The 24983-nt window shown below is 41.0% G+C and overlaps 1 protein-coding gene across 5 annotated transcripts in view; it reads left to right on the forward strand.

The window, feature by feature from the left end:
* The window catches only part of tbc1d22a (TBC1 domain family, member 22a), a 407668-nt gene that overhangs the window by 293934 nt on the left and 88751 nt on the right, over positions 1–24983 (forward strand). For all 5 annotated transcript variants that reach the window (XM_068004902.1, XM_068004904.1, XM_068004903.1 and 2 more), the window contains one exon: positions 10841–10936. In XM_068004902.1, the coding sequence (XP_067861003.1) occupies positions 10841–10936 (96 nt within the window). The remainder of the gene's footprint in view (positions 1–10840; positions 10937–24983) is intronic.

The following is a 24983-nucleotide window of genomic DNA, read 5'->3' on the forward strand; positions in this document are numbered from 1 at the left end:
ACCTGGGGCTGAGATGATTGGCCTCCAACAACCACTGCCATCTCCCTTTGTGCGAGATGTGACTCCAGTCACTGGAGAGTTTTCCCCCTGATTCCCATTGACTTCAATTTTACTCTGGCTCCTTGGTGCCACACTCGGTCAAATGCTGCCTTGATGTCAAGGGCAGTCACTCTCACCTCACCTCTGGAATTCACCTCTTTTGTCCATGTTTGGACCAAGGCTGTAATGAGGTCTGGAGCCGAGTGGTTCTGGCGGAACCCAAACCGAGCATCAGTGAGCAGGTTATTGGTGAGTAAATGCTGCTTGATAGCACTGTCGACGACACCTTCCATCACTTTGCTGATGATTGAGAGTAGACTGATGGGGCGGTAATTGGCCGGATTGGATTTGTCCTGCTTTTTGTGGACAGGACATACCTGGGCAATTTTCCACATTGTCGGGTAGATGCCAGTGTTGTAGCTGTCCTGGAACAGCTTGGCTAGAGGCGCAGCTAGTTCTGGAGCGCAAGTCTTCAGCACTACAGCCGGTATGTTGCCGGGGCCCATAGCCTTTGCTGTATCCAGTGCACTCAGCTGTTTCTTGATATCACGTGGAGCGATTCGAATTGGCTGAAGACTGGCTTTTGTGATGGTGGGGATATCGGGAGTAGGCCGAGATGGATCATCCACTCGGCACTTCTGGCTGAAGTGGGTTGCAAACGCTTCAGCCTTGTCTTTTGCGCTCGTGCTGGACTCCGCCATCATTGAGGATGGGGATGTTTACAGAGCCTCCTCCTCCCGTCAGTTGCTTAATTGTCCACCACCATTCACGACTGGATGTGGCAGGACTGCAGAGCTTTGATCTGATCCGTTGGTTGTGGAATCGCTTAGCTCTGTCTATTGTATGTTGCTTCCGCTGTTGAGTATGCATGTCGTCCTGAGTTGTAGCTTCATCAGGTTGGCACCTCATTTTTAGGTACGCCTGGTGCTGCTCCTGGCATGCTCTTGTACACTCCTCATTGAACCAGGGTTGATCCCCTGGCTTGTTGGTAATGGTAGAGTGAGGGATATGCCGGGCCATGAGGTTACAGATTGTGCTGGAATACAATTCTGCTGCTGCTGATGGCCCACAGCGCCTCATGGATGCCCAGTTTTGAGCTGCTAGATCTGTTCTGAATCTATCCCATTTGGCACGGTGGTAGTGCCACACAACACGTTGGATGGGGTCCTCAGTGCGAAGACGGGACTTCGTCTCCACGAGGATTGTGCGGTGGTCACTCCTCCCAATACTCTCGTGGACAGATGCATTTGCAACAGGTAGATTGGTGAGGACGAGGTCAAGTAAGTTTTTCCCTCGTGTTGGTTTGCTCACCATCTGCCTCTGGCCCAGTCTGGCAGCTATGTCCTTCAGGACTCGGCCAGCTCGGTCAGTACTGGTGCTACCGAGCCACTCTTGGTGATGGACATTGAAGTCCCCCACCCAGAGTACATTCTGTGCTCTTGCTACCCTCAGTGCTTCCTCCAACTGGTGTTCAACATGGAGGAGGACTAATTCATCAGCTGAGGGAGGGCGGTAGGTGGTAATCAGCAGGAGGTTTCCTTGTTTGACCTGATGCCATGAGATTTCATGGGGTCCAGAGTCAATGTTGAGGACTCCCAGGGCCACTCCATGTGATATCAAGGAATGGCTGAGTGCACTGGATACGACAAAGACTAGGGGCCCCGACAACATCCCGGCTGTAGTGGTGAAGAGTTGTGCTCCACAACTAGCTGCGCCTCTAGCCAAGCTGTTCCAGTACAGCTACAACACTGGCATCTACCCGACAATGAGGAAAATTGCCCAGGAAGTCCTGTCCACAAAAAGCAGGACAAATCCAATCCGGCCAATTACCGCCCCATCAGTCTACTCTCAATCATCAGCAAAGTGATGGAAGGTGTTGTCGACAGTGCTATCAAGCGGCACTTACTCACCAATAACCTGCTCACCGATGCTCGGTTTGGGTTCCGCCAGGACCACTCTGCTCCAGACCTCATTACAGCCTTGGTCCAAACGTGGACATCTTCAGCTGCTTCATCAATAACCTTCCCTCCATCATAAGGACAAAAATGGGGATGTTCCCTGATGATTGCACAGCGTTCAGTTCCATTTGGAACCTCTCAGAAAATGAAGCTCTCCGTGTCCACATGCAGCAAGATCTGGATAATATCCCGGCTTGGGCTGATAAGTGGCAAGTACCATTTGCGCCAGACAAGTGCCGGGCAATGACCATCTCCAACAAGAGAGACTCTAACCACCTCCCCTTGACATTCAACGGTATTACCGTCGCCGAATCCCCCACCATCAACATCCTGGGGGTCACCATTGACCAGAAGCCTAACTGGACCAGCCACATAAATACTGTGGCTACAAGAGCTGGTCAGAGGCTGGGTATTCTGCAGCAAGTGACTCACCTCCTGACTCCCCAAAGCCTTTCCACCATCTCCAAAGCACAAGTCAGGAGTCTGATGGAATACTCTCCACTTGCCTGGATGAGTGCAGCTCCAACAACACTCGAAGCTCGACACCATCCAGGACAAAGCAGCCCGCTTGATTGGCACCCCATCCACCACCCTAAACATTCACTCCCTTCACCACCGGTGCACTGTGGCTGCAGTATGTACCATCTACAGGATGCACTACAGCAACTCGCCAAGGCTTCTTCGACAGCACCTCCCAAACCCGCAACCTCTACCACCTAGAAGGACAAGGGCATCAGGCACGTTGGAACAACACCACCTGCATGTTCCCCTCCAAGTCACACACCATCCCGACTTGGAAATATATCGCTGTTCCTTCATCGTCGCTGGGTCAAAATCCTGGAACTCCCTACCTAACAGCACTGTGGGAGAACCTTCATCACACGGACTGCAGCAGCTCAAGGCGGCGGCTCGCCACCACCTTCTCAAGGGCAATTAGGGATGCGCAATAAATCCTGGCCTTGCCAAGCGACGCCCACATCCCATGAACGAGTTTTAAAAAAAAAGGCGCTATATAAATGCAAGTTGTTGTTCAAAAGGCACTTGATAAAGCACCATATTATAGGCTTAATAGCAAAATTAAAGCCCATGGGATAAAACGGTCAGTGGCAGCATGGATACAAAATTGGCTAAAGGACAGAAAGCAGACGTTAGTGGTGAACAGTTGTTTTTCAGACTGGAGGAAAATATACAATGGTGTTCCCCAGGGGTCGATATTAGGTCCACTACTGTTTTTGATACATATTAAAGACCTGGACTTGGGCATACAGGGTATCATTTCAAAATTTGCAGATGAGACAAAAATTGGAAATGTGGTAAACAATGTGGAAGATAGTAATAGACTTCAGGAGCACATAGACAGATTGTATGGAGAAAGATTATCAAGATTAAGTTGGAGAAAAGTGAGCCAAAATGGTCAGCTTAGTCATCAGGAGAGCTGGCAATTTGACCATCTGGAAGTGCGGCTGCTGGAGCAGTGCATCAATACTTGCGGCAACTTTATCAATAAAGTTGCGTTTAGCAGCTGTAATAGTTGATTTACAGAAGTCCTGAGCAGAAAGAAAGTTGACTTGGTGTGCATTTCAAAATATTCTATCAGCCCTTGATAACTACTGCTTTGCTTCCCTCTTAACTGACTATCTCTCTTTTGGGTGTTAAAAGAACTATGGATGTGCCAGTTGTTGTGCAAGTCCTGCAGCTCATTTGTCAGTGCATATTTAGCATTTTAGTTTTGAGTTGTTCGAATTACTTACATTACTTGCACAGGCCTCAAAGACAGCAGTTAGAACCATTTCTGTGACTAAATGGCAGATCTACCCACTGGGCGAATCTTCACATTATTTTGATCAGTGTGCATTTATGTAACAGTGAAAATGATTTAGTCCTGATCTATTGAATACAGAAAATAGTTCATCCTGGTTTCTGATGTAAAAAAAATGAGTCAATGTTAGTTCTTGATGCCAAAAAGATTTGGTGATCTCAAGTCCATTGGGACAATTTGAGTTGATTCACAAATGCCATGTACTTGAAGTAACATAGTTTGACCTGTAGTACTAGATCTACTCATCTCTCCAAAAGTGGGATTGATGTATGTCCTATTATTGTCCTACACAGAGTGAGGCACTGCTTTCCAATCCCTCCTCCCCCCAACTCAATGTTGGCACTAACTTTTGTTGCAGAAAGTGCAGTTTAAGATTTAATTTAAAAAAAATATATGCACTTAGTGGTCTTGGCACCCTGAGTGTTTGGAGAGGAGTTGGGATTGTGGTAATGTTGGTTGAGAAATTCCCAATCCCAATGTCTGCAGGGGCTTCTGTATGAGTTTTCATTGCGAAGGTTAAGCTTCCCTATTGCAACTTTTTTAAAAAGAACAAAATGCATGAACACCTAATCACTCTCTGTTGTTTGCCCCTCTGTGTTCTAATTGCTGCTTCAGTCATCAGACCAATTTTCATGTGCAATCAGTCATTTACTGGAAGCCTTGAATGCCAGCTGTTCTGTGACAGCTTTAGATTTTCAAGTGTTTCAGGCTGAGAGCAAAGTGCCTGACGTAAATGCAAACTGTAGTGTACTGAAGCTTTTCTGTCATGATCAGAGTCACTGTAAAATAATGCATAGTTAGGTGCTTCTCTATCAAAATTAGTTGAGACTAAAGTGTTTGTGTCTCCTGGTTAATGAAGATGTAAACTTATTTTTCAAGCTTTTAAGTTATTTTCTTCCTTTTCTTTGTTGTCACCAACTGTGGCTGGGTGATCTGCTAGCAGGCCTTGGCCTGTGTTGGTCATCTTGAGGTTAATGAAAGTGTTCTTGGAGTTTATTTTCCCCCTGATTTTCCGTCAACCCTCCCCCTCTCCGGTAGAAAGTACACATTCTCTATTTGTTCCTTTTCCTTAGACTCATTGCTGTGATTAAGAACTCAATGCTGTGGAGGACATTGGCATTTTGTATTCGTGTTGTGGACTGCATCATTGTGCTTGGAACCAAAGTGTATAAATTTCCCTTCTGCCTGTGTCTCATCTCTCTGATTTTAACAACATTTATTGTGATGAATTAGGCTGCAGTAAAATGTAATTGAAAAAAGGTAAAAATTATATATTTCTCAAGTTGCATGTCACTATGATAAGAGAGGGTTGGGCAGTTTTTTGACTTCCTGAATGCAGTTGTGGAATTCATCATCTTTTAAAATGATGGAAGCTCTGCATTTGACTTATTAAGAAAAAAATCATAAAAGTACAATATTAATTTGAAACAAGTTAAATTGTTAATGATGGTCACAAATGGGAGATGCGTCAATTGTTTTAGTTTATTACTGAATCAGGTCTCATTTGTAACTAAGAAAGATGTGAATAGTTTATTGTACTTCATGAACACCTAATTCTCTAACTCAAAATAAGTATCAAAAATGTTATGTACTTTTAAACTTGCACTTGAAATCCAAAAATATGATTTAAATAGTTTTTAAAAATCTGTTTTTTTTTAATACTGGATTCAGCTTGCACCTCTTCAGATGCACCATTTTTGCTTTGCTTGAAAGAAATATCATAAACATTGATCTTTTTATTTTAATTCAAAAAATCTGATGACCAGATTTCCTTGGAACAGTGAGATTGGTGATGTGCACCATAAATTTAGTAGTCCAGCACACCCATCTCGACGTTGATAACTTACTCCATATTTTCCTGCATTTCCAATTGGAATATGTTGCAGCGAGCATAGCAGCGAATCAGAAGTGGTGTGTCCACTGGCCATTCTACATTCCATCACTCCATAGCCACTTCCTGATAACCTTCATTTAAGACTGTCCTGCAGATGCTTAGTTTTGCCTGCCATGGATTAACCATTTATACACACATCGATAGGCAATTGTTGAATTGCCATTTTGAAGCATGCTTTTATTGTTGAGGGACCTTTTAGCTGAACAGACTTGTGAAGGAGCAGATTAGCATATATAAATGTTTAAAAAGGAAATACAGTTTAAAAAAAAACTCGTTTTATTGACGTGACAATAAAATGTTTAAGAACCTGTCTTTCAACAAGTCTCGATTAGCAAACACATCAGCACGTCATTTAAATACAATCAGAGAATGCATTCACAGCCAGTTAATCACGCCACTGCTAGGTCGCCAGCACCATTATTTTTAAGTCTAAGTGACAGTGACATGAAAACTGGCATTAATCAAGGAAAATAGTGATTGTCATTGATTGTAATAGGACGGAATGGAACTATGATAAATACCTTCGAACTGTTTTTGGCGAGGGCAAGAGCGGAGCAGCGCAAAAGTCCCAGAAATATATGGCGTGAATCACTTATTCCATCATTTCCTCTTTCCTTTGTGGCTTTCAAGAGTCCCTACATTGTAGAGGCACCATAATGGCACAAGTCCCCAGGAAAATCTAGGCCTATAATTTTGATTATCTTCATACAGTGAAAGGCTTAATTTGTTAAATAATGCCAGTGGAAATAGACTTTCCTGCCCAAATTTGGATGCAAGATCTACCGTTATGAAATTTGGACGGTATAGTGCATTTGATTTGACGATGGAAAGAACAAATTAACAAAATCGGGTAATGTGGCTTAATTTTGCTGCGAGAGGAGTGGATTATTAAAAGGCATTGAGGAAGTTCTGCTTCTCAGACTAATCATTATATTCCTGGCATATTATTGGAGCTGTTTTACTCCCGCTTTATCTTCTTCACATCTTGCCACAGCCTCACTGAGATGACCTATGTGTATAATGCAGCAATTTCTTTTACCTGCTTGAATTTTTTTTTAAAGTTCATTCATGGCAAAAGAACCAGAGGGGATATGAGGAGAATTTTTTTTACGCAGCGAGTTGGTATGATCTGCAGTGCACTGCCTGAAAGGGTGGTGGAACCAGATTCAATGGTAACTTTCCTAAGGGAATTGGATATTTACTTGAAAAGGAAAAATCTGCAAGACTTATGGGGAAAGAGCAGGGGAGTGGGACTAATTGGATAGCTCTTTCAAAGAGCCAGCACAGGCACGATGGGCTGAATGGCCTTCTGCGCTGTATGATTCCCAAACTATTAACATCATTGGCAACTTCTCTATTATTTACCATATTTGACTGAGAATTTTTATCTGTTGTTCTTCTCTCCATTGTTTTTTTTAGTCAGCCCTAAAAAAAAGACTTGCCTACTTTTCCCTTTTCAGTTCTACGCAAAGGGTCTACTGCCAAAATATTAACCCATCTTGTCGGTTAGCATCTGAGAAAAGACCTGTTGTGTATTTCCAGCATATTCGGTTTTGTTTCTGAAATAATTTTGCTTCTATTTTTGTTGATCCATGAAACATCTGAGTAAATCCCCAGAGAGCTCACCTGTCCCAGACTGAGACTGCCATTTCTAAATGATAATGCAGTTGATCCATTCACAGTCTATCTGAAGCTCAGCTCTGCAACCATCAGCAGCTCAATTCAACCTGAGACAAACAATGGGATGATTCTTAAAATAGACTGCATTTTCTCTGCTTGGCAGCAGGCCATTTTTCATGGAGTTGGAGAAGTCTATGCTAAAGGGATATTTGAGTTAATGCACACGCATTTCATTGTACTTTGGACTTGAAACAATGCATATAGCTTCTGAAGATGACAAGAATGCTGGAAATTTGAAATGAAAATACAAAATGCTGGATATAGTTTGCAGCTCCATCCACACCTGAGACGAAAATAGCTGTTAAACCCATGAGCTACATCTTTGTTATAGTAGTTAACATATCTGAACTCTTGGCCTTTACCTGTTTTTTCTCGTCCCCTCTGTTTTGGTCAGTTCTGTAACAGTTCTTCTGCTTGCCTGTGCCAGTTCGGATGAAGGGTCATCACCTGAATACTCGCCTGTCTTTTGAATTTTAGTTGAAGTACCTGCTGTATATGTACAGTATTTTATGTTTTTATTTGATATGACTTGTACTTTGAAACTTTAGTGATTGAGGCTTCTAACCAGAGAGAAATACCTTAAATGCCAAATGGTTCTTTTGGAGGTAGATTGCAGTGCATTACAAATTTGCAGGTCTCATCACCACTCCTAACTCTTTAATTCTCTCATAGTTTCAGGTGAATTGAATGCTATAATGTGACAAAGTTCAAAAGCAGTGAGAAAAAACACACACACAATTGATTTCTTTCTTTAGAACCTGTTTCTTAAACGTAAAGTCCCAGGAGATCTCTAAACATAAGACCTGTGCGGATCATGCTAATATTTCAAATGTATTGCACTAATACCAGCACTTTTTATTGTGCTCATTAATTAAGTTATATCATCCAATTCTATAGAGAATTAACTGAAAAAATAATTAAAATGATACATGAAATAGACAGCTGTGTCGTTCCTGAGGTGAACTGCAGAATCAGTTCAGTGTTCACTTCGACATGTTAGACTCATTTTCATATATGGTTGACACAAAAAAATGACTGCAGTTCCTGTGTTTCGATGTTTTGGATTGTGCAATATATGTTTTTTTAATGTAAACACAGATATATGAAAGCTACTAGTTCACTTTTTTAATGCTGGTGGTTGATGTCATACTCCTAGTGCTACTGGTAAGTGTACTAATGGCAAAAAGTGAGGCATTAAATTGTGTCCTCCAAAATTAGCAATGTATTTCCTGTGAAAATAAGCTGAACAACCTCCAGTGCTTTGGTTGACAGCAGTTAAGAGTGTTTCAGGTATTGCCCAGCAGATTGTGACAATTTATTCCAACAAAATGAAATGTTTTGAAGCAGTTCTGTGAATTATGTATACCCACAAGAGATTTCATATTGCTTCCATTGTAATGTTTATTGTTGTGTTTTTTTCAGGGCAAAGGCTTCTTTCCCTCAAAGGCTTAGGAACAACTAATTGGTGTTTTTAAAGAATCTTCTGTGTGTGTTAAAATACATGTTGCTCATTTGTTTTATTAAAGATTAATGCAGATTAAGTCTGTAGAGATGTTAAAGCTTACCTTTAATTGACAAGTTGGTCAAACTTGTCAGTCATCTATATGTTTCCAATTCCTTTTGCTGTATTTTTTAGTTATGTATTCAGCTTGTACAAGCTGGAGCCAATTGATAACAAATCAGGCTAGCATGAACTCCTCGTTTAAAGAGCAAACAAAACTAAATGCTTTGCAGTTCAGTTCCTGGAAGCAAAAAATTAATCAAGTGCTTACTGCAATAAATTTCAATTCAAATTTACATAAATCTCAATTTAAAAAAAATAGACAATATATTTGTCAAAATCTACATTTCTGAAGATTGAACTAGCTTAGATTTAATCCAATGGTTTTGGCACAAAAGTTACCATTTCTTCTGTTTTAATATGATGCATAAGGTTCGGGTTAATAATTAGGATTAGGCTAACCCTAACCCTAATTATTAGTGGTTTAATCCCTAAATTTTCTCAGTCAACAACATGCACTTTGTAGAATTCAGTAAAAAAATCTAAAGTAAATGTTTTAAAAAATGTTTTTCAAGATATTCTTAAACATACTGCAGCTTTGTTTAATGAATCAACCGCTTCCTCAGTCTTTTCTTATCTGGTCATTGCTTCAGTGGGTGAAAATAATTCTTCAGCCGATAAGTGATACATATAGTGAATTTCCATATAGGTAAGTGTGAGGTATTACTTTTGGTAGGAAGAATAAGGGAGCCACATACTGCTTGGATAGTAGGAGTCTAAATGGGGTAGGGGAGCAGAGAAGTTATGTTAACCTTGGTTAGACCACACTTGGAGTACTGTGAACAGTTCTGGCCTCCATATTATAAAAAGGATATAGAAGCACCGGAGAAGGTGCAAATCAGATTTACTCGGATGATCCCAGAACTGAGAGGTTATAACCTATCAAGAAAGATTGAGCAGGCTGGGGCTCTTTTCTCTAGATAAGAGAAGACTGAGGAGTGACCTGAAATTAAATTTAAATCTAAAATTATGAAAGGGTTTGATAGGGTAGATGCAGAGAAGATGTTTCCACTTGCAGAGGAGGCCAGAACTTGGGGCCATAAATATAAGAGTCACCAATAAATCCAATAGGGAATTCAGGAGAAACTTCTTTACTCAGAAAGTAGTTAGAATGTGGAACTCGCGACCACAAGTAGTTGAGGTGACTAGCATAGGTGTGTTTAAGGGGAAGTTAGATAAGCAAATGAGGGAGAAAGGAATAGAAGGAAATGCTGATAGGGTTAGATGAAGTAGGGGGGGGAGGAGGCTCGTGTGTAGCATAAACACTGGCATGGACCTGTTGGGCCGAATGGCCTGTTTCTGTGCTGTACATTCTATGTAATTCTGTGTTTTGGCTATTTGCTATTCTGGCATTGCTGTATTCAGAGTGGCAATCTTGGTGATGTTGAGCACGCTTATGACTCATAAATATATGTTCTAAATGAAGAAGTTGTCTCAGAGTGCTGCTCTTGAATTATAATCGTGATTTGTTACTGCAGTTTGTTCTGATTTTTGGACCATATTCAGTGGGCAATGTAGATATGGGCAAGCAGGTGACCAAGACCAGCAAAAAGTGATGAAAACTTTCTAGGATTTGTTCGAAGCAAGTTACATCTGAGCACACTCTTCCTTTTATTTATCAACCAACCATGTAATCATCTCCAGTTTCCAATAGCACAGCTGCTTTTCTGTGATCAGACATGAGAAATTGGGTGGAAACACCAAATATAAATAAGAGCAAAGTGGTATTAATGTACATGTTTGTGTGTGATTGTGATTTTTTTTTAACGGTTGCATGAAAGTCAATGATGAGAAAGAATTAAAAGACAAAATATGAGAAAATTAAGGGCAAAGAGTAAAGCAGGTTGCTTTTAATGGAGGGAAAAAAAAATAATTAATTTGTTTTGCAGTCTGAACCAGAGGGATTCTCACATTTCCACCTGTACGTTTGTGCTGCCTTCCTTATCAGATGGAGAAAAGAAATAATGGAAGAAAAAGACTTTCAGGTAAGAGTTTGCTTTTTCTTTGTACATTTAACAATTCATTGATTTGATTGTGATCGTTTATAGTTGAGCTTGTGATATGTACAATGCATTTAGCTGCTGTTTACAAGAATCATAGAGTGGTTACAGCACAGAAGGAGGCTATTCGGCCCATTGAGCCTGTGCCGGCTCTTTGTAAGAGCAATCCAGTTAGTCCCATTTCCCCTGCTCTTACCCCGTAGCCTTGCAGATTTCTTCCCTTCAGCTATTTATCCAGTTCCTTTTTGAAAGCCACGATTGAATCTGCTTCCACCACCCTTTCAGGCAGCACATTCCAGATCATAACTACTCGCTGTGTAAAAAAGTTTTCCCTCGTGTCACCTTTGGTTCTTTTGCAATCACCTTAAATCTGTGTCCTCTGGTTCTCAACCCTTCACCAATAGGAGCAGTTTCTCTTTATTTACTTTATCTAAACCCTTCATGATTTTGAACACGTCTTTCAAATCTCCTCTAAACCTACTCTGCTCTAAGGAGAACAACCCCAGCTTCTCTAGTCTCTCCACATAATTGAAGTCCCTCATCCCTGGAACCATTCTAATAAATCATCTTTGCATCCTCTCTAAGGCCGTCACGTCTTTCCTAAAGTGCGGTGCCCAGAATTGGACACAATGCTCCAGTTGTGGCCGAACCGGTGTTTTATAAATGTTCAACATAACTTCCTTGCTTTTGTACTCTATGCCTCTTTATAAAGCCCAGGATCCCTGCTCACTGTTTACTACACTTCCAAGTTTTGTGTCATCTGCAAATTTTGAAATTGTGCCCTGTACACCCAAGTCCAAGTCATTAATATATATCAAAAAAAGCAGTGGTCCTAGTACCGACCCCCGGTATACCTTCCGAACGCCTCTGCATACCTTCCTCCAATCCGAAAAACAACTGTTCACCACTACTCTCTGTTTCCTGTCACTTAGCTAATTTCATATCCTTGCTGCCACTGCCCCTTTCATACCATGGACTTCAATTTTGCTGACAAGCCTATTATGTGGCACTTCATCAAACGCCTTTTGAAAGTCCACATACACAACATCAACCGTATTGCCCTCATCAACTTTCTGTTACCTCATCAAAAAACTCAATCAAGTTAGTCAAACACTATTTGCCTTTAACAAATCCATGCTGACTTTCCTTTATTAATCCACACTTGTCCAAGTGACTATTAATTTTGTCCCAGATCATCATTACTAAAGAATAAGGACTTAAATTTCTGGTTATCAATGAGAATTGTGTTTGTCATTTACAATGAAACCTTGTAAAAAAAGACACCTGTTAAAAAGGGACACTCGTTGACCTTCCCAAATAATTTACATTGTAAAATGCACAAGCTGCTCCTTGAAACCACGAGCACTTGCAAATTGTGAACTACAGACGGTGTTCAATGCACCGAGGCTGGGGGGGAGGGATGGAGACTGGGAAATGGGGGGTGGGGGTGGGCGAGGGGGAAGAGATGGAGACTGGGGAATGGGGGCTGCAGGGCAGGGGAGATGGGGAACGGTGGGGCTGGGGGGGTGGGTGGAAAGAGATGGGGAACGCGGGGCTGAGGCGGGGGGTGGAAAGAGATGGGGAACGCGGGGCTGAGGGGGTGGAAAAAGATGGGGAACGCGGAGTTTGCGGGGGGGAAATAGATGGGGAACGGGGACTTGGGGGGGTGGGGGGTGGAAAGAGATGGGGAACGGGTGGCCTCCTGGTTCTTGGAACTTCTCACACAATGGCTGCTGGCGCGAGATACGCAACTACAGGGGACCCAACCTTTATAAGGTAAATCCAATAACTTTCGTAAAAGTTACGTGATCTGATGTCATGTTTACAACTTGAACCACCGGACATGCAGGTAAGTGCGAGGCAACAGCAGGTGAAAAAAATGGCTTTTGTGTAATGGAGATTTCTTCACCCAGTAAACATAGCGACAGAGAAACCGCTCTATCTCTGGGATTGAAAGCATGCATGGCTGTCCCAGGGATAGAGCAGTTTCTCTGCTGCTATGGATGCTGGGTAAAGAACTCCTCATTCCACAAAAGCCCGCAACTGCACCTGGCAACATCAAATCTCATTCCACATGAAAAACAGGCACATATTTCGGGTACCTTAAATAATGACTAACTGTTAGCCTGGCATTGGAAGAGGTTAAACAGCATAAATTTTAAACAATCATTTCCCGCCTTTTTCACAGAGCTTGTCACCGGCTCCTGTCCGGTGCCGTCACCCACAGAGAGCCTACATTAGCCGGGGGGGGGGGGCGGGGGGCGCTCAAATGTTGCCGGGTGGGGGAGGAAGACTGGGGGATGGAGACTGGGGAATGGGGGGAGAGATGGAAAGAATGGTTTCCCCTCATCGCCTGCTCACAGGTGGTCTTCTGGTTCTTGGAACTTCTCACACAACGGCTGCTGACGCATGATATGCAACTACAGGGGACCCAACCTTTATAAGGTAAATCCAGTAACATTTGTCGAAGTCATGTGATCTGATGACATGTGATCTGACATCATGTGGACAGAACATCACGCGATCATGCCTCCAACCAGAGTTGGCAACCTTATTCCACCAGAACGTCATGTACTGATGAACTGCTAACAGCCCCCTCCCCTCCCCCCTTGAAACCACGGACTCTTGCAAATTATGACCGACGGACAGCCTGCAATACACCAAGTCTGTTTACAACTTAAAAGACGGGAATGCAGGCAAGCGCAAAGCAGCAGTGAGTGAAAGAAACAGTTTTTGTGGAGTGGAGATCTCTTTACTCAGCATCCATAGCGGCAGAGAAACCACTCTGTCTCTAGGATTGAAAGCTTGCACGGCCCAGGGATAGAGCAGTTTCTCTACCACAGTGGGTGCTGGATAAAGAATTCCTCATTCCACTGCACAGGTGCAACATGAAATGTCAGTCCACCGGTACGTCAAGTACTGATGAGCTGCTAATAGCTCTTTAACCACCTCCCAGCATTTCAAACTTTAGTAGCTGTAGCACACAGAGGGAGAGGATCCTGGACGGATCTGAAGGACATTAATGCCCCCAATTTGGCTGGGATCTCCCAGCCACCCTGGCCCTATACAGGCTGCCAACATCGCAGATCCCAGGATCAAGACACCCCACCCTCAATGGAAAAGGACCTCGGGATGGCATTGAACTGGGAAACCCAACAAACAGAAAATGAATTGAAATCACATCCTTCTGGCAGGGCTCCAGAATTAGGCACGATCCCAGGTGAGAGCGACAAAAAAGGAATGCTGTAGGAGATACAGCCAGTCCTGGGATATTTGCCTCATCCGATTTACTGTACATACAATGACCATTTTGAAAATAAGGAAACCTGATGCAAGTCCCTTAGGTGTCCCTAGTTTTCAGATTTCACTGTCGTTATTAATATTTAATAAGAGGTAGAAATACCTGTAGGTGTAAAATGCTAAACTTTTTAGTTTGTTTCTTTAAAGGAATTCATCTACTGCATGATAAGATTGCATAAACTCAGGTGTGGAAAAAATGTCACATTTTAGCATCTAGTTTTGGTATCATCATCACAATGGTGTTTGGGTTGTCAGTCCAGACCATAATCACTACTACAGAGGTAGTGGGCTCAAATCCCACTATTTGAAATTGGATTCAGTAAAATCTGTAAAAATGACCTTGAAAGCTGCTGGATTGTCAATAAAAACCATGATGTCCTTCAGAAAAAAGAACCTGCCACTCCTACCAGTGACTCTCGTTCATACTCTGGTTGGCATTTAATGTCCTCTTAAGGCATTTAGGGTTGGATAATAAATATGGCCTTGCCAGAATCACCCACATTCCAAGACCAAGTTTTTAAAAAAGAAACAAGTCTGTGGTCCCGATTGGAAGACCTATTCTTCAGCCTGTCTTCAAAGAAAAACTGGCAGTTCAAGTACTTAAGGATGTTGAAGCTGTTTGTTGAATGCGGTGAAAAGCAGGCTTATGTTTAGAAAAGTGTCTTGGAATTTCACCTCTAAAAGGGTAAGAACAACAACATACCTGTGACAGCAGTAAGGTTTTTTTTTACAGTACTTTGAGTTGTGGTAGTACAATTGAATTAGCCTATTTTCCATATGTCACAGCAGATCTGGAGTCCTTATTGCAAAGGATTTTTTGTTCTCTTATACTACTAAATACAAGCCTGTCATCCTTAATGGTAGTCTTCAGTGCTGGGGGAATGATAAAAGTACTGCTTTGGAAAGTTTTTGATATCGCACTAACCTTTAGAGAGTAAGAATAAACGGGTCTTTTTCAGGTTGGCAGACTGTGACTAGTGGGGTACCGCAGGGATTGGTGCTTTGACCCCAGCTACTCTCAATCTATATCAAAGATTTGGATGAGGGGACCAAATGTAATATTTCCAAGTTTGCTGATGGCACAAAACTAGGTGGGAATGTGAGTTGTGAGGAAGATGCAAAGAGGCTTTAAGGGGATATAGACAGGCTGAGTGAGTGGGCATGGCAGATGGAATATAATGTGGAAAAATGTGAAGTTATCCACTTTGGTAAGAAAAACAGAAATGCAGAGTATTTTTTAAATGGTGAGAGATTGGGAAATGTTGATGTTCAAAGGGACCTGCGTGTCCTTGTACATGAGTCACTGAAAGCTAACATGCAAATGCAGCAAGCAGTTCGGAAGGCAAATGATATGTTGGCCTTTATTTCAAGAGGATTTGAGTACAGGAGTCTTACTGCAATTGTATAGGGCCTTGGTGAGACTGCACCTGGAGTATTGTGTACAATTTTGGTCGCCTTACCTAAGAAAAGATGTACTTGCCATAGAGGGAGTGCAACGAAGGTTCACTAGACTGATTCCTGGGATGGTGAGATTGTCGTATGAGGAGAGATTGAGTAGGCTAGGCCTGTATTCGCTAGAGTTAAGAATGAGAGGTGATCTCATTGAATCGTACAAAATTCTTACAAGGCTTGACAGGGTAGATGCAAGGAGGATGTTTCCCCTGGCTGGGGAATCTAGAACCTGGGGTCACAGTCTCAGAATAGGGGATAGGTCATTTAGGACTGAAATGAGGAGAAATTTCTTCACTTAGAGGGTGGTGAATCTTTGGAATTCTGTATCCCAGAGGGCTGTGGAGGCTTAATCATTGAGTACATTCAAAACAGAGATCGATAGATTTCTAGATATTAAAGGCATCAAGGGATATGGGGTGGTGCAGGAAAATGGCGTTGAGGTAGAAAATCATCCATGATCTTGTTGGATGGCGGAGCAGGCTCGAGGGGCCGGATGGTTTACTCCGGCTCCTATTTCTTATGTTTACAAAGTATACTTGTGCTGGAACTCATCTATACAGCATCAACTTTAAATTCAGTTTTGTAAGAAGACCAAATTGTGGTAAGATCATCTCAAATCTTTCATGGCCAAAAGCAAAATTGCGCACTCTATATATGCGTCACTTATTTCTTAGGTCTGAATTTGCAGGTTTCTTTATCATTTACATGTTAAACAAGCACTGTGGCTTATTTACCTTTTTTGACGAAGATGAAATGAACAGTCGTTGCTCTGGAGGATGCTACTTTTTGTTTATTTCAACAGTTGTCCTTGCACAGGCCATACACAGCTCATCCCACCTTCCACCAGATCAACTGAAATGACAGATGTAATCATGATGCTATCAGTTCTGTCTCTGTCCCATGGGCTAACTATGAAAAAGTATATCCTTTCAGTTAGCAGATTGGAATTGCAATATTAGTGTTCTACCATCACCAATGCCAATTAAGATACTTCTTTAAAATACTTGCCACAGAAAAATTCTTTTTTTGTTTATAACATGCCTTCTAATTTGTATTCAGTACACATGAATTGAATTTATACATTTACATATCTATACTCCAAAATCCCTTTCAGCTGAGAAGGTTAACTTACTTACGTGGTCCAGTTGCAATGAACTGAATATATGAATAGAGAAGTCAAAGTTGCTGGATTACTTACACTGCTTAACAACTGCAATTATATTGCCTTGGAACTTAATAAGAAAACAGTAATTGCAAAATTAACTTGCTCATTCAGGTGTGTAATTTTTAAATGAACAGAATGTATGTTAGATAGTAATAGCTTACCTTCTTTGCCTTGTGTTGTCATTGCCAAAATTGCAGCAGTAACAGCTATTTTTTAAAAAAGATCACATTAATATCGATGATTACAAGAAAGCCTTTTTAACATCAACTTTATCATTTTTGTGTTAAAACACTTCCCATTTACTATATTGTAAAAAGGGGAACTGAGCCTGTTCCATAAAAAAACAAAATATTGGGTTCTAATTTTCATCTGTTATGAGATTACATTTCTTGCCTTCCTTTCTATACTACAATAATATGCTAATGTAATTCTGTAACTGAAGTGTTCAGGGCTGTACATCCTGTCTTCAATAGCACAAAGAGTTCAATATAGTAAGTATTAAAGATGTGCTAGTAATAAGCATTTAATCACTTTCATTGTGCTGCACGATATTTATATTAAGTCATAAATAGATACTGAAATGGTACAGTTTACCAGCCTGAAGTCTGTGTTCCAAATTTACAAAGTATGTGATGAAGAAGTTGCTGTGGTAGCCACTAACTTGCATTGAATGTAATTAGTGCATTTCCAAAATCCTTCATAGTACTTGTGCCAAAACTAGGAGCCATAAATATAAGATAGTCACAAATAAATTAAATAAGGAATTCAGGAGAAACTTCTTCACTCAGCGTGGTGAGAATGTGGAACTCGCTACAACATAGAGTGGTTGAGGCGATTAGCATAGATGCCTTTAAGGGGAAGCTAGATAAATACAGGAGAAAGGGATAGAAGGATATGTTGATACGGTGAGATTAAGTACAGGGGAGGAGGCTCATGTGGAGCATAAAAACCGGCATAGACCTGAATGGCCTGTTTCTGTGCTGTAAAATTCTATGTAATACATAGTATTTTAAGAGAACTGGTGGCAGAAATTAGATTCCATGCCAGTGTTTTAAAATTTTCATTATGATTTTAAAAACTTGGAGAGACATCTTAAAATCTAATTCTGCTTAAAGCTGCACTAACTCACATTTTTTTTTAAATCCAGAGGATATCTTCAAAATGAAACTAGCTTGAAAATACCTTGTTTCAAAATTCTGCTTGGTTGAAAGATATTGTTGCTTGGAATCAACAGGATTTGTTTGCATCTAAGATTAGTGATTCCTGTATACATTCTGCATGAACAGGATTTCACTGTGGCTATTTCAGGTTAATGACATTTTGTAGAGTTACCATGAATGTTTTTCTTTTCAAGTGTATAGACTGCAGCTTGGAGGAAGTTTTGTTACAGCTGTACAAAGCCCTGGTTAGATCACATCTGGATTACTGTGTACATTTCTGGGTACCGCACCTTAGAAAAGATATATTGGCCTTGGAAGAAATGCAGCGCAGATTCACCAGAATGTTACCAGGGCTCCAAGGGTTAAATTATAAGATGAGATTACATAAACTAGGCTTGAATTCCTTGGAATATGGAAGGTTAAGCAGTGATTTGATTGAGGTTTTTAAGATTTTGAAAGAAATTGATAGGGTAGATAGAGATAAACTTTTTCCATTAGTGGGCGAGTCTAGGACAAGGGGACATAACCTTAAAATCAGAGCCAGGCCGTTCAGGAGAGAAGTTAGGAAACACTTCTTCATGCAAAGGATGGTGTAAGTGTGGAACTCGCTCCTACAAAAAACAGTAGATTCTAGCTCAATTAATAATTTTAAATCTGAGATCGATAGATTTTTGCTAGCCAAGGCAGGTGGATGGAGTTAAGATACAGATCAGCCATAATCTCATTGAATGGCAGAGCAGGCTCGAGAGGCTGAATGGCCTATTCCTGTTCCTGTGTTCCTATGTAGAGTACTCATGTGTCCCATAAAGGAACTCCAGTGAAGTACACTCATCATTAAAAAAAGAAAATTAACCAGTTTTAATTGTATCTTGCTTATATTATTAAAGCAAATGTTGTATTTATATGGGCATGCACACTGTATTCAACTGTGATAATTATTCCCATTCCCAAACATGTCGAACATTCCTTTTATGAGTGAGGCTGTAGCAATATGTGAATAATTAGTTGGTTCTAACACCATTGAGCCAGCGTGTAGAGCTGAACCACCTTTTTACTGGTTTGATTCAAATCATGCAAGAATACTAGGTGACTCCAGAATATCATTATTGATGATACTGTGCTCTTGTCTCATTCATCACATCAACGAAGGTTGATCTTATATAAAAGGCAGTGTCGATTGACACCGCTGTGTCAGCCAATGAGTTGGAGGTGGGGCGGGACTTATGGCAGAACTTACAGCAGTCTATGTTACAGAAAACAGTCTATTTTACAGCAAGCAGCAAAGCAAACAACATCTATTTACAGATTATATTTAACAACAGAACTCATGAGGGTGACTACAGCAACTTCTCCTGATAAAAGCAGGGTGACTTCTCCAGCAAAATGCAGTGAGTGGAGGATCGTTCCATAATATAAATTATGTGCGTAAAATCAATCCCTGTCACCTGGTGGTGTCGTCTCCAGGTGTGATTGACTAGGGAATGACCCAATCATCTTCATTTTGGCCAGGAATCGTGGTGTCACTGTATACAGCTGAAGGAGTCGAATGTCTGTCACAAGAAAAAGCCTGAAAATTTGACTGGTGTCCTGCTGAGTGGAAAAGAGGGCTTCTGTATGCTTTCTAACATGAAATATATTTTTTGTGCATTTATGCCTAAACATTTTTGCAGTTAATATTTTAGTCGGGAGGAATTAAATGATTCTATTGTAGGTTGAAGATACCCTAATCTGATGTATTATACTTCATAACAAATTGTAGCTGGAGATTAAAAGATGGGCTCCCTTAGGAGATTGTGCCAATTTATTTTACTCTCCAGGTAAATGGTACCAAAAATCTGACTTTACATAATAGATGTGCTAAAAGAAAACTTCTGTTGTGAATGATCATTTAGACATCAATTGTGAGGCTTGCTTGTTTTTGAGCTTAGCTATTCTCACGGTAGAAGCAAAACATATAGCAGCATGAGTACTCTGATGTAATTCTTTATCCAACCACCTCTGCTAAAAGAGAATGCATGTTGATAAAATGACATGATTAAATGCAAACTTTCTGTTGAGAACATAGATTACTTGGCTATTGTTTGGCAAGCTATTGCTCGTCAAAATGAATAGCATTATAATGTGTGAAAGGAAAACAGCAATTTTTTTGCTGTTTAAAGAGAAATTGTCATGTAAAGGATTCCTGGAACAGTCTGCCGGAGAAAGAAAATTCTTTCCCAATGAAGGATTACCATGTTTGCTGCCAGGGTATGATTGTTACTGAAACAGCATAATTGTTTGCAAAACACTTGTATTAAAAACGTTGTCAATGGTAGATGTGATCATATCCACAATATGCAAACCCATGCTTACAAACTCGCTGAAATGCCTTGTGAAAAAATTGAGGAAAATGAACTATTGCAAACAGAAAGTATTGCATTTCACCTTTTGCAACTCATAATTTCTTGTCCATCTACCTTCATCTGAGATGCAAAACTATCCTGCAATGCCACTGTGTAAATAGCTGCTGGAAGTACAGTAATGCAGCTTGAGATAGCTTGTCCTCAGATTTTTTCCCCCTCCCCCTGGGGCATTTCCAACATCTTTCTAGCACTGTGATTGAAAATAGAAACTTAGCCCTTTATGAATCATGGCCAAATACCCATGTCACACCAGACTGCAGCTTTCTCTTCAAGAAACACCTCATGACTGCCACACCAGCAAGATCTTAGTAATTTTGGAAGCCATCACCAGTAATTGTTAAGCCATCACCACAGATTGATTGAAAAATGAAATTCAGGTGTGGATACTTGGTAAAATTTGATACTTGTGCTGCTTTTAACCAGTACCAATTCCAGGGTTGGCAGTCAGTGTGAGGCCCACTTAAAAAAAAAGCTGCAGTCTGATATGACATGGGTATTTGGCCATGATTCATAAAGGGCTAAGTCTCTATTTTCGATCACACTGCAAGAAAAACGCTGGAAATGCCCCAGAGGGATGGGGGTAAAATCTGAGGACAAGCTATCTTAAGCTGCATTACTGTACTTCTAGCAGCTATTTACACGGTGGCATTGCAGGATACGGAAAGTAGCTTGCCCACCACCCTCATGGCATTTGAAGGAGAGAGCTAACAAAAGAAAATAACAAATGGGGGAGCAAAAAAAGTCATTTTATAATAAGGCTGTAAAACACACTGGATGTTTGCTGACTGGCATTTGTTAGTTTCATTGTAGTGAGAAAGGGCAACACTTCAATTCTTGATGTGGATTTGTTCTTGTAGATAAAAGCATAGCTTGTGTACAATGCAGGAACTAACAACACAATATAGGGGTGTAAAATATTTTTTGTTCTGGGCAATGCAGAATATGTTACTGATGTTGCCAATTGCAGATTTATGGTTGGCTTAGTAAATTGCAACATCAGCTGAAAGCAAAGTCGTACTTCAGTACAAATGGCCCACACGAGATTATAGTGTTAGAATTGTAGTGTATTGCTTATTCTCTGAAATCTCTCAACTTTAACCCTTTCTCTATGAAACAAATCAAAGTGCCTGATTTCACCCACGTACTTTGGAGTAAAACTGATGATTAAAATGTACAACGATATGATTGACTCCTAGTGACATCCATGGCTCACTCCCTCTCCATCATCTTTGACTTTTCTGGTTCTTTCAATATCAAGACCCATCCCAGAGACTTGAGCCCATAATCTCGTTGACACTTAAGTGCAGTACTGAGGGCGTGCTGCACTGTTGGAGGTGCCATCTTTCAGATGAGAAGTTAAACTGAGGCCCCATTCTGCCCTCTCAGATAGACATAAAAGATCCCATGGCACTATTCGAAGAAGAGCAGGAGAGTTTTTTTGGTACCCTGGCCAATATTTAACCCTCATCGAAAGTCACTAAAAAAAATTATCTGGTAATTTATGTAAGGAGTCTTACAACACCAGGTTATAGTCCAACAGCTTTATTTGAAATCACAAGCTTTCGGAGGCTTCCTCCTTCGTCACCTGACGAAGGAGGAAGCCTCCGAAAGCTTGTGATTTCAAATAAAGCTGTTGGACTATAACCTGATGTTGTAAGACTCCTTACATTTGTCCACCCCAGTCCATCACCGGCATCTTCACATCCTGGTAATTTATCTCATTGCTGTGCGCAAATTGACTGAAGCATTTCCCTACATTACAACAGTGACTACATGTCAAAAAAGCAAGTGCTTCATTGGCTATAAAGTGCTTTGGGATGTTTTGAGATAATGAAAGGCACTATATAAATTAAAGTTATTTCTTTCTTCATTGACCATTCCATCCTTCTTGATCATTTCCCCACCACAGTCCAACTCTTTGGCACTGTTCCTCTCATGGTTCCATTGGTACCTGTCCTATCGTAGACATTATATCACCTTCAGCAGGTTCTCCCTCCATGCCTGCTCTGGTGTACCCAATGTTCTGACTTTGCCCCTTGTCATATATTGGGATCTTTTGACCATTTTTCCTTAGAAAGGATTTGTAAAAAGTGTTTTAAAGCATAGTATATTCATGCAAATTAAATAAATAAGGGTTCTGAGACAATTGGTAATTAAGCAACTAATAAGTTGGCTTTGATGTTGTTTCTTTGTAAACTGTAAATAATAAGCAATTTGTTAGCTTGCCTGATAATTGATAAACACTTCACATCCATTGTGTTGGAGAGTTGCTGGTCCCAGGCACTCAACTGAGCGTATAGGAAGCCTTCCTTTTCTGGCTGTGAAAAGCAAGAGATATAACACAGATACAGGGAGGTTTAAGAAACACACAGCTGCAAAGCTGTGCAGCACTGCAAAAGGTTGGGAAAAGGATACAATGCAGGGGAAGTTAGAAATAAGTTTGTTTAAGTCAAGCAAGGCAATCCACTAAATTGGCAGGAGTGTAGCGTGCTTTGTGATTTTTGTATTATACAAATTCAAGTACCAATTGAACTAAGTGAATCAGATCATAATTGTTGCTCTGCATGTTCACTTTCTGTGAAATAAAGCAGCTTAACGGTTCATATATAGTCTCAGCTCACCAAGTGTTGGTGTGCTTTCAGTCTACCCTCAGAATGATTGAAGAGGGGCATTCGTAGAAAGACATAAATAACCGGTTCAAGTCACAAAAGGGTTCTATTGTTGCTCCCCTGGATTATGCTACTGTACAAGTAGAGATGGAGCAGTGTGAGTCAACTCCCATGAAGTAAGATGCTCAAGAGTGCTTATGGGAGCAAGTGAAACTGAACTCGAGAAGTTTGTAATGGCCCTTTCCTCTTGATTACATGGACAGTTCTCACTGCTATCAGCCAAAGATATGGGAAGGAATTTTAAACCCCCCCCCCCCCTCCCCACAGGAGGGCGGAGGCAGTGGTTAAAATTTTAAAAATAGGAAACCTGACCCCCAACCCGCCTCCAACGTGCCCAATTCCAGTTTTAACGGAGGTGGTTTGGGGGGTTGCGGGCGGGTGACTGAACCGCTCTCGATGCGGGGCAGTAATTTAAATATGTTAATGAGGCTGCATGGCTCAAATTTTAGCAGAGTTTTACTTTTAAATGGCTACGGGCCGAGTTTTCCAGGGCTCGGGAAACCAGCAACTGAAGGGAGGCAAGAACAGCCACTTGCAGGAGTGCTTTCCCCCAGCCCCCCACCCCCAAGCAAACTTGCTTCCCTCCCCATGATCCACAACCCCTGGCCTCCACGAACAACCCTACCCCCCCCCCCCCCCCCCCACTGCCGACCACGGCTTCCGCCAACCCCCCCTCCCCCCCCAACCTCCTATCTCTTACCCCCCCCACCCCCCACCCTGGCCTTATTATCACATTATTTGATCTGTCAGAAATTCAGAGATGTCGTTGATTTTATACACAACCCTCTGAAAATAAGTATGATCATATTAAGGCGAACGCTTCATTACTGAAGTAGAAAATAATTATTACAACTTAAAAATATACTGGAAAACTCATTTTGACGTGATTTAATTTTTATTAGTCTGCAATACACTCCTAATCCTGTAACACGAGAGAGATACCAAGATTTTTCTGTGTTTTCTTAACCATACCTGCCATCAAGGTCACATTGCTGTGAGTTGCCTCAAAGAAATATAGAATCTAGTTTGCAGATTCAATGTATAAATGAGCGTTGCTTGGCCAACAGTGAATCCTCACCATTCAAGCTTTTCTGAATTTTATGTCTGTTAATTCAGTCCATTTAGAAGTATTTTGTTCTTACAAGCTGATCAGTTGTATTGGAGGGTCAAAAGTGATTATGGAACCATGTACATTATCATCTTGTCAAAAAAAAATATATTTTTTGAAAAAGCTGCTTCAAAAAAGTATTTGTTTATCCATGTAATTGAAATTGCATTGCTCATGCATTCATTGCATCATACCTTTCAACGGCATCATAGCTGAAAGTATTGCACCTTATGGCATTGCATGTCTGTAAAAATGACATCAGTTGAAATTAGGACTTTGTTGTTAAATCACCAAACAAATATCCTATTGACTAAATGTGAACAAATCAAAAGAAGATTGATTTGATCAGTGAGTACCAATGAGGAACGAACAAGCACAGATAACTTAAACAATCGCTTTTCTTGAAAGCTACCAATCCAGGAAGCATACATTGAAATGTGCTCCCAAACATTTAATAAATTTGGTTTGAGTCGTCATTATGGATTTTTCTCCCAAATGAAAGGTTACCAGTCAAGTATCATTTATAAATATTACAAGTGTCATCTTGGCACAATGTTGTAGGCTCAAGCCCAACTGTAGAATTGCAGAATTGAGGGAGTGCTGCAATTGTCGAAGGTGCTGCTTTACATTTGAGACGTTAAATATAAGCCCTGAATGCTTTTTCAGATGAATGTAAAAGACCCCATGGTTCTGTTTGAAGAAGGACAGGGGAATTCTCCTGGTGTCTCCAGGGTAGATACTGAGAGGCTGTTTTCCCTGGCTGGAGAGTCCAGAAC

This window comes from Heptranchias perlo, chromosome 24 (assembly GCF_035084215.1).
Source record: "Heptranchias perlo isolate sHepPer1 chromosome 24, sHepPer1.hap1, whole genome shotgun sequence".
Taxonomy (NCBI): domain Eukaryota; kingdom Metazoa; phylum Chordata; class Chondrichthyes; order Hexanchiformes; family Hexanchidae; genus Heptranchias; species Heptranchias perlo.